Genomic DNA, 10,324 nt, shown 5'->3' on the forward strand with positions numbered 1-10,324 from the left:
TTGCACTTCTTATACTTTTTACATACTTTTGCGTTACCCGTAACATCACCTGAGATGAATTACCGTGCAATTGCTAGTAAACAATATCACATTAAAACCTCAAATGCTTCATGTCAGCACAGGACATTTACAAGATCTTTCTGTCATGCTCTTTAATGCAACAAAGTTGACATCGAAGTTAGTGAAGACCAGCCCCAAAAGCACAAAATAGCAACAACAAGGCTCATTTGCACACCTTGGAGAATTAAGGCAGCATTTCAGAGGGCAGATGCCTTATAATAAAACTATGTCTATTTATAAACAGGTTTACCTTCCTATTCCTCCCATTACGAATATTAAATCAATAAATAACTTGACTTGACTTAAGCATCTGATTTAAAGAAATTGTATCATCCCTTATAGAAAGCAACTGATTTGTAACACATCACAGAAGCGCTTTGTACTTCTTTCAGCTTTTCCCTCCCTTTTTTAACTTTCAGTTCTCCTAATATTCCACGTCATGTTAATAATACATCTCCTTCACTGCTTTATTCCCTGGCTTTACCCTCCCCCTATGCCTGTTTTTCTTGTAGGTGATTGGGAGACTAAATGTAATCAGCTCCAGAAGATGCTGATCCTGCGTGCCCTGCGACAGGACCGTGTCTCTGTGTGCGTCACCTCTTTAATTGTTAACAACCTCGGCCCTCGCTTTGTGGAGCCGCCTGTTCTGGACATGAGGGCTGTGAGTGTCAGCTGGTATCCCTTTAATCTGTTGCTTTAATCTGTCCTCAGTTTTGGTTTTGAAGCTTTACATGTAAATGAAACAAATGTTTTTTACATATAATTTGTGTGATTCAATGTAACTGTAGCTGACTTGAAATTTCACAAACCCCATCTCAGTGTTTCTGTTAGATGTCAAGTGAGTTACCCATGTTGACCCATCCATTCTCACCTTCTCTGGCCCTTCCCCAGGTTGTGGAGCAATCCACCTGCAGGACTCCCCTGATCTTTGTTCTGTCTCCTGGGGTGGATCCCACAGGAGCCCTGCAGCAGCTGGCTGAAGCATCTGGTGTGAGCGCTCACTTCCATGCCTTCTCTCTGGGCAAGGGACAGGCTCCCTTTGCCAAGACCATGATAAAGGAGGGCATCAAGAATGGTACAACACCATCTTCACTCTGTCTTTCTGTTTGCTATTCTGTCTCAGATTAATTCTGTTGGTTAGTATTGTTAATTTTTTCTCCTGCAGCTGTTTTTTTTTTTTTTAATTAGGTCACTTGTTCTTTAGAAAGTGCTCTTTGAGTTATGCATTTTCTTAGTTATATCAGTTAAGCTATCTTTTTCTCTGCCCAGGTCACTGGGTGTTCCTTGCCAACTGCCACCTCTCTCTGTCATGGATGCCTGAGCTGGACAAGCTGGTGAAGCAGCTACAGGTGCAGGAGCCCCATCCAAACTTTAGACTCTGGCTCAGCTCTGTGCCACACCCCGAATTTCCCATTACAGTCCTGCAGGCCGGCATCAAGATTGCCACTGAACCGCCAAAGGTGGGTACAGATTTCCAGACTTGAGATATCCATAGGCATACTGTATATACATGATCTACATGCCAACCCACTTACATGGAAGTTTTTTGTATATTGAGTTTCATTTACTAACACATACAGTCAGATTAACATCTAACATGCAACACCACCCACTGTTGTCCTCAGGGTTTGAAAGCCCACATGGAGCATCTGTACGAGCTGGTGACAGAGGATCAGTTCAATAGCTGCTCAAGACCCGCCGACTACAGGAAGCTGTTTTTTTCCCTCTGCTTTTTTCACAGCATCCTGCTGGAAAGGAAGAAGTTTTTACAGCTGGGCTGGAACATTGTCTATGGCTTCAGCGATTCTGACTTTCTGGTAAGGACCTTGTCTGTTACTGAAGGAATCAGTGAGCAATGTTAGAAAAAACAGACCAAAAATAGAAAGTTCTCTAGTTCAGTCCAGTGAAGATGTTGATGGTGATGATTAATTGATGCTCTCAAGATGATCAGGATGGAGTTGTGGTTTTGATGGAAATTACTGATTAACTAGAATGTTTTTGTTAGTCTCTTAATTATTTTTAATAGGGACGATGCAGTTTTAGTTCCAATACTGATTAGTTTTTTAACTATTGCTAATTTTCAAGTCTTGTCCCTAGTTGGGCTATTACATTTATAGTATATGTATTCCAATGTTGACAGCCTTTTATGGAGAAAGCTGATTGTCTAAATGTACTCTCTTACTGTATTTTTATTTATCTGGAACAAGGCTTCATATTTGAGAGCTAATTTAGAATACAAAAATGAGTAAAACTCTCAAAGCTCAGTAGATTGTATCTTTTCAGTATGTCACAGTGATGGAACTGGAAGTGGTTTTATACATTAGATGAAGTGGTAATGTGTCTGGCTATGGATGGTGATGCTTGAGTCCAGAATCAATAGAATATGAAAAATGAGAAGAAATGACAAAATGCATAATGACTGGGTTGCCTGAGTGGGTGTGTAGTATCTGATTGATCTTAACTTTATCATTTACCTCTACAATTTATATATATATATATGTGTGTGTGTGTGTGTGTGTGTGTGTGTGTGTGTGTGTGTGTGCGCGCTTTATATCCTCCTTGTCAGTAATCTGCTCTAAAATACAAATTTAATCCAAACAGAACAATCTTAGTTTGTCTACAGAGAATTTTGGCTTTCCATCTGCATTTCAAAGTGAGTCTGTTCAATTAATTGTCTTCATACCCCTCTAGGTGAGTGAGAGTTTGCTGAAACTGTACCTGGATGAGTACAAGGAGATTCCCTGGGATGCTCTCAAGTACCTCATTGCCGAGGTCACCTATGGAGGTCATGTCACAGATGAGTGGGACAGACGTCTTCTAACTACATACATTAATGACTTCTTCTGTGATGCTGCTATAAACCAGCCCTCCTTCAAGTGAGAGACACTGTAACACAAACACACACTCACACAAGCAGTATAAATTAGAGCGCACGCTTCTACTGTGTTACTTAAGGTAGATTCTCTGTCATTAATATTGTGAGGGTTTGTTTCTTTGCTGTACGTGCATTATTATATTCAAGTTTATTTGATGAGATGAAAATAGTCTCTTGCTTGTGGGTTTTGAGAAAAAAACTCCAAAAGTCCTTGAAAACTGTTTGCAATTAAAACAGTGTTTCCAAAGTCATGAAACAAGTCAAATGAAGATGCGATATCCTCCAGCTTCTGAAAGCTATCTTTCTAGTAAGACAGGTTATATGTATGTTTCCAGTATTAGCTATTTATATATTATTAGATGTTATAGATGGAGAATATACATTATAATGCCATACATATTTCATTGAAAAAATGTAAATCACTGACTTTGCATTCTGTCAATGCCCTTTATCTGACAGTCTATCCACCTTATCCTCCTATTACATCCCCCGTGATGGTCCCAAGTCTTCGTACAAGGAATATATCCACACGCTGCCATCCACAGAGCACCCTGAGGTGTTTGGCACGCACTCAAATGCCGACATTGCAAGCCGGATGGCAGAAAGCAAGACGCTGTTCGACTCCCTGCTCTCCCTGCAGCCCCAGGCCACCAGTCCCACTGCTTCGGGGGCGAGGCCCAGTAGAGAAGATAAGGTGAGTGGGAGCAAGGAGGATGAGGGGAGGGTAGAGATGACTAGTTAAACGCATATACGCAAAGTAGGATGAGACCAACAACTGTATATCTACGACATAATTGAGCAGTACACAGGGTCATATGTGTAATTTCCATTAAGTTAGTCAAACTTCTTTCTCATCTTGAAAGCTGATTGTCATTACTGTTTATGGCATTGAATGTGAGGTCATAGTCAGTGACATATTTTTAATTGCCCAAGACATACACTGTTTTTTATCATTTGTACAGATAGTGTCAGTATTTTTTGTGGTTATTGGAATATGCTGGAGCATGTACAAGTGTTTTGGAAAGTATTACATCCACATTTATCATCTGATTAACTATTTTAATTTAGCACTATGATCTGACTCTGTAGTCTCTTCAGTGAAATTACTTATGTGCAGTTCCTTTGTAAAATAACCTGTCTTATCTGCTTTTGTTCCATTGGTGCTTCCAGGTTTTAGAGATGCTGGTAGACATTCGTGATGAGATACCATCATTGATAAACTATGAAGGCACCAGGTTGCTGCTCCAGGGCAACCCCACACCCCTTAATGTGGTCCTGCAGCAAGAGATCCAGAGATACAACTCTCTTCTGGAAACCATTATGTATGAACTCTGTGTTTGTGTGTGTGTATGTATTTTGAAACCAACAGTTTCTAATGGGATGGTGGTGACTGTGTGTGTGTGTGTGTGTGTGTGTGTGTGTGTGCGTGTGTGTGTGTGTGTGTGTGTGTTTGTGTGTGTGTGCGTGTGTGTTATGGTATGTTATCAAGTAGAAATGGTTAAATTCCTTAATGAAAACAGGGCTGTACATTAAGAAACTTGGGAAGACATTTGCCTGTTTTCCAGATAAAATGAACTGCAAGTGTTAGCTTGTAGAGAACTATGATGAGTAGTTCATGAACTCTGGTCAATCCCAGCCTGTAAGTTCCTACTGCTGTGTCTACAGACCACAAAGCAGTGACTACGACACACCTGCCTGGGTTAGTACAAGGGGATAAAAATGACGCTGTGTTTTTGTGACTGTGTTTGTGTGTTAGGTTGTCCCTATTGGAGCTGGAGAATGGGATCAAAGGCTTAGTGGTGATGTCATCTAGCTTGGAGGAGACCTTCAACTGCATCCACGATGGCCGAGTACCACTGCTGTGGGAGAAGGTACCACAATCGTTTAATGCACATACACTTGCTGTAAGTGGAAGTGGAGGACAATCAGGAATAAAAAAGAGTAAACCTTTTAATTATTAGTGTACATATCCACGGGATCCTCAGGATGTCACCATCTTTTATTGGCTGATAATTTATCTGGCCGATATGTAATATGTGACGTATTGATATATAAAAACTGACAAATAAAACACAAGGAATGAGGAGGTTACACAGTTATAAAGTTTGACTGTAGAAAATGAGAGACCAAGTGGCTAAAAGAAATGAAACACTACTAAACAACTCAGTAAAACAGAAAACTTAGCATAGTATTTCATTGTCTGATTGTTGAGCCTAAAGGAGGGGCCCTTGTGTTCAGCCACAATACAAATCTACAACCTGGCTGGCAGTAAGATGATTGCCTTCCATTCTGTTAAGTTATGTTTTCTCCCCAACATGAGGGATGTCTGAACCCAGTCTGCCTGAGGTGCAAGCAAAGATTTCAGAGGGAGAGGATCACTCAAGACAAACCAGCTTTGGCAGAATGGGATGTCTAATTCAAGGATTATTTTAATATTATCATATATCTGGCAGACCAGAAAATGAGGCAGAACCACATTCTTGAGGCCAAATGCATGAGATCAAATGCATAATGATATAGTAATAGATTAGGAATACAAAGCCCACCCTGGTCCACCAACTTAGGGCAATGTAAAGATGCATACATTCTATAGAGCCCCTCTATAGAACAATGTATGTAGGCTTCAATGCTACTGCACTACACTTATCTTGTTCCCGTGATGTGCCAACAATTGGAGAGTAGATCCACATGTCTGTCTTTCATTCTGCGTCTCTCTCTCTCTCTCTGTCCACTAGGCGTACCCCTCAATGAAGCCCCTGGCTGCGTGGACCAGGGATCTTTGCCAGCGAGTCAATCAGTTGGCTCGCTGGGCAGAGATGACCCAGCCCCCCGAATTGTTTTGGCTTTCCGGCTTCACCTCTCCCAACGGGTTCCTCGCTGCTGTGCTGCAGTCCCATGCGCGACAACACAAGGTTTTACAGTCAATTATTTTCTTAAACCACAGTGGGAAACACTTGTTTTCAGATGAAGACTACAGTCTCCTCCTTGTGTTGGTTTGCATGCTGATCACTCCTTTCCCAAGCTCTTTTCACCACACTTCATGCTGTACACAGGGAAACTTGAGCAATTTATCTGATAGACATGCACTCATGTCCGTCATTTGAACAATCTGTTCTAATGTGACTTTTGAACAACATTTAATGTGGTGTGAAACTCTCCTTGCAGATTTCAGTGGACACGCTGTCTTGGGAGTTTATAGTGTCCACTGTAGATGACAGCCAGCTCTCTTACCCGGCAAAGGTGAGTCCTGTGACACCCATTTCTATTTCAATATAGATTTCCACATACACTACTTCTCTGAGACACTGTCTTTGAGCTGTCCTTCCGTCAAATTTTCATGTCTACTCAAATATTGCTGAAAACACCATCAACCAAAGCAGCACAGCACTTTCTCTTCCCATTCTTCAAATCTTTAATTCCATTCACAAGGCAGAACTTCTTTCATTGTAGCTCTTCATTCCTCACTCACTTATTTTCTTTTTCTGTATTAACTCCTCTGAATGTTCTGTTGCTTCTCTCTCCTTTCTTTATTTTACCTCACTATACTACTCCAAAACCTTTTCACTCTTCCAGGCCTTCCTGCCTTTTGTGCTCCTTCCCATTTTCTTCTTTCCTTCCAAACTGATTGCCACCTACCTTTTGTTCCTTGTTTGTCTGATAATTCCCTCCCTTCCCTTTCTCGTCCCGCCTCCAGGATGGAGTATACATCCGAGGTCTGTACCTTGAAGGGGCTGGTTGGGACAAGAAGAACTCTTGTCTGGTGGAAGCAGAACCCATGCAGATGGTCTGTCCCATGCCCACCATCCACTTCAAACCTGTGGAAAGGCGCAAGAAGTCAGCCAAGGGTTAGTTGTTTCAGACCTTCTGCCATGAACATCTTTACTCCAATCATCTTTCTGTCTTCTGTGTTTGACTGTATCTTTTATTATCTTTGGCTTCCTGTTTATTTCTGTTTGTATGTCATTTGTGAAGTCGTACCCTGTGGTTTTGCTGTCTCAATTCTGTCTCTCTCTCTGTAGGTATGTACCTGTGTCCCTGCTACTTGTACCCAGTGCGTTCAGGCGGGGCAGGACGAGCCTCTTTTGTGGTCTGTGTGGAGCTGAAATCCGGAGCAGTGACCCCGGACCACTGGGTCAAGAGAGGGACTGCTCTTGTCATGAGCCTGAACAAATAAATAGCTCAACCTTTGTTTTTTTTTCAGATCTGAAAACACACACACTTTTCAAATGTATGCACATTGTACCCATTGACCCTACTCACACCCAAACTCCATATAATTACATTGAAATTCAATAAAAACATCATCATTTGATGAATTTTTTGTAGTTTAATATGTTTGAATCTAGTTTAATAAAGTGTTTTTTATAAGATAAATGCTGTGTTGTCTCCCATTTTTATTGAAAAGTTTAAGTTAAAAGTTTGTTGAAAGGTTTAAGCTTTTTCACCAGGGCTGTCTGTCGTGGGTGTTTGCTCTGGTTTCTGTTTTTCAGGGGGTGGGTGATTTGATGCCTGTTTTCATTCAGAAGGTTGGTGTTACTGTTTTGATGCACTTTTGGATTTCTTCAGTAGGTGGTAGTTTGCTTTCCTTGAGGGATTGTTTCCATCTGTTTATTTTTCTTGTAGTGTGGTGAGAACAGTTGTCTCTTGGGCACATTGGAAGCTTGATCCAATGCTGAGGGTGCCTGCCCATGGTGTTGGAGAAGGCAGATACACTTCTTTTTAGTTGCATGAGGAAGAAGGAATCAGGCAAAAGTGAACCTAATGGTACGCCTGCTTTTGTCCGACTTTGGGCAACCCAGCCTAGGACACATTGATTTTTTAATTCCATTCCATTTATAAATGACATAATAAATGTTCATGTTTATACATCTTGTATTGGTAATATTGATCACTCTTTTGTACATGATCACTCAGGCATTGTGTAATATATGCCAAGTTGTTTGGTCATTGTGATAATGATTATCATGTACATTTTTTTGTTCATTTCACCTGTTATGACCCTCTACAGTAAGTACACAAAGTGAGGTATAAAGTAAAAAAACAAGCCAAGTTACAGCTAAAAGTAAATTTATTAAATAAACAAAAAAGCGAGAAAACCACAAAACAATCAAACAGCCTGATGGCCCGGCCAAAATAAACAAGAAAAGCCCAGCCTCCCAGACCAACCCCCCAGGGCCGTTGGAGCTGGGGACTGACCCTCTACCCGAACACAAAAAAAAAACAACTAAACCTAACCAAGCAAACAACAACAAAAACTAGACTGCTGAACCCATCAGATAAAAATAAAACAAAACAACACAAAAACATAGCATACTAGTCAGCGTCCAGGCTGACTGACTCATCCAGCCATCATATCCTTCTTGTTCTTATCAGAAAACCTGTGGAGAGTGCAGTCCAGTCACAGAGCCAGCACCTTAGGGTTTATTCATTCATAATCGCTGAGGACATAACTGTGGTATTCAGTAAACAATCACCTCCACTACAGATACTGTCACTCTGTGACTGTTAGGTACAAGCTTTGTTTTCAGAAATACCCATGTACATGTGGGCAAGGTTTAATACATCTCCTTCACTGCTTTATTCCCTGGCTTTACCCTTCCCCTGTGCCTGTTTTCCTTGTAGGTGATTGGGAGACTAAATGTAATCAGCTCCAGAAGATGCTGATCCTGCACGTGCGCCCTGCATCAGGACCGTGTCTCTGTGTGCTTCACGTCCTTAATTGTCAACAACCTCGGGCCTCACTTTGTGGAGCCGCCTGTTCTGGAAATGAAGGCTGTGACATCCCTTTAATCTGTTGCTTTAATCTGTCCTCAGTTTTAGGTTTGAAGCTTTACATGTGAATGAAACATTTTGTTTCTCAATTATCAGCATTGTCAGAGATGTTTAACGGTTTCTGATGCAGTTAGTATGTGTGTTACAGACTGTATTTCTAAACCATGATTTCAATTAGACTTCTCGATAAGAGATAAAAGATACTTATGAAGTTTTCCTTTTTTCTGTCCTCCTGTTCACATATGCAGGGTCTCAAAGTAATAGACTTTCAGATGCCAGACTACTTGCTGGTACTGGAGAACGCTATCCAGTTTGGGAATCCAGTTTTGCTGCAAAATGTCCAGGAGTTGGAGCCTTCTCTCAACCCAGTACTTAAGAAGTCCCTCACACACACACACACACAGAAATTCCCAAAGTTTTTTTCTGAAGAAAATAGTCCGCTAACTCATTGCGTGTGTGGGTGAACATTTGGGTGCGTGGTTTACCAGGTGGCAGGCTGCTGTTGACCCTCGGTGAAAAGGAGGTGGAGTACAATCCGGAGTTTCGTTTGTACATCACCACCAAGCTGTCTAACCCCCACTACACACCAGAGATTTCTACAAAGACCAACATAGTAAACTTCGCTATCAAGGAGCAGGTTTGTGTGTGTGTGTGTGAGTGTGAGTGTGTGTGCGCGCGCATGTGTGTGTGCATGTGACTGTATATCAGTGAATGATTATGTCTCCTAAATGTGTGTATCTTCATTTGAGTGCACATACAGTTTGAGAGTATGAGCTTCTGCTTTTAATTGTCTGTTTGTCTGTGACTGTGTGTGTGCAGGGTCTGGAAGCCCAGCTACTGGGAATTGTTGTGTGTAAGGAACGTCCAGAGCTAGAAGAACAGATGGACTCTCTGGTGATCAGCATTGCCTCTGGCAAGAAAAGCCTGCAGGAACTGGAGGATGAGATTCTCAGGTTGTTGAGCTGACTGTTTCGTAAACTGACACCTTTCACATTTTTCGTACATATATTATCATCACATATTATTAGTAGTCAAATAAAAGTTCCTTGCTGCCCCTTAGCAGATTTACACGTAATTTTCTGATGTATGTGCACCCTTATGCGTTTGAATTTTCAAATGTTTTTCTTAGTCTATCATGCTTAGTAAGCAGTAAAGCAGTGTTTTGGTGGATTTATATTTATTCATACTGCTGGATGATGTGCAGCTGGTGGACACCCTCCAGACAAGCAAAGTGACAGCCACTGAGATCTCAGAGCAGCTAAAGAGCAGTGAACAGACCAAGATCAAGCTTGACTCTGCTATAGAGGTCAGGTGTATGGATGAAGTGATGAATTGAATACTATCGTGTTTTGAACCATCAGTAGTAGAAGACTGTTCAGAACATTTGTCACTGCATAAAATGCATCCAAAGCTATGGTGTTATATTGAAAGCAATTTCAGAGTTTTGAAATGCTATATTTACTGTCCTATATGTAATTGTGCTATTTTGCTACAGGACAATCACTGACAAAACAGTAGAGGACTGCGACAGCACAGACATCAACAGCCTGACCTGTTGGCCAACACTGACCTGTCGAGAAACCTCCAGATGGCAGACAGCTGCAGACTTCCTGGTGC

At 41.4% G+C, this 10,324-nt stretch overlaps 2 protein-coding genes across 3 annotated transcripts in view; both read left to right on the forward strand.

Annotated features, from left to right (window-relative positions):
- The window catches only part of dnah2 (dynein, axonemal, heavy chain 2), a 61,635-nt gene extending 54,384 nt beyond the window's left edge, over positions 1 to 7,251 (forward strand). For both annotated transcript variants that reach the window (XM_037098072.1, XM_037098073.1), the window contains exons 77-88: positions 573 to 721; positions 952 to 1,135; positions 1,330 to 1,520; positions 1,686 to 1,877; positions 2,752 to 2,936; positions 3,395 to 3,629; positions 4,106 to 4,257; positions 4,692 to 4,806; positions 5,671 to 5,847; positions 6,101 to 6,175; positions 6,630 to 6,780; positions 6,955 to 7,251. In XM_037098072.1, the coding sequence (XP_036953967.1) occupies positions 573 to 721; positions 952 to 1,135; positions 1,330 to 1,520; positions 1,686 to 1,877; positions 2,752 to 2,936; positions 3,395 to 3,629; positions 4,106 to 4,257; positions 4,692 to 4,806; positions 5,671 to 5,847; positions 6,101 to 6,175; positions 6,630 to 6,780; positions 6,955 to 7,109 (1,961 nt within the window). In that variant the 3' untranslated portion in view covers positions 7,110 to 7,251. The remainder of the gene's footprint in view (positions 1 to 572; positions 722 to 951; positions 1,136 to 1,329; positions 1,521 to 1,685; positions 1,878 to 2,751; positions 2,937 to 3,394; positions 3,630 to 4,105; positions 4,258 to 4,691; positions 4,807 to 5,670; positions 5,848 to 6,100; positions 6,176 to 6,629; positions 6,781 to 6,954) is intronic.
- A 1,698-nt stretch (positions 7,252 to 8,949) lies between these two features.
- LOC119019270 (dynein heavy chain 2, axonemal-like) lies at positions 8,950 to 9,688 on the forward strand. The gene is made up of 3 exons (XM_037097714.1): positions 8,950 to 9,075; positions 9,144 to 9,344; positions 9,527 to 9,688. The coding sequence occupies exons 1-3, from the start codon at positions 8,950 to 8,952 to the stop codon at positions 9,671 to 9,673; spliced, it is 474 nt and encodes a 157-aa protein (XP_036953609.1). The 3' UTR covers positions 9,674 to 9,688.
- The last annotated feature ends 636 nt before the right edge of the window (positions 9,689 to 10,324 follow it).

The sequence above is a fragment of the Acanthopagrus latus genome, chromosome 5 (assembly GCF_904848185.1).
Source record: "Acanthopagrus latus isolate v.2019 chromosome 5, fAcaLat1.1, whole genome shotgun sequence".
Lineage (NCBI taxonomy): Eukaryota > Metazoa > Chordata > Actinopteri > Spariformes > Sparidae > Acanthopagrus > Acanthopagrus latus.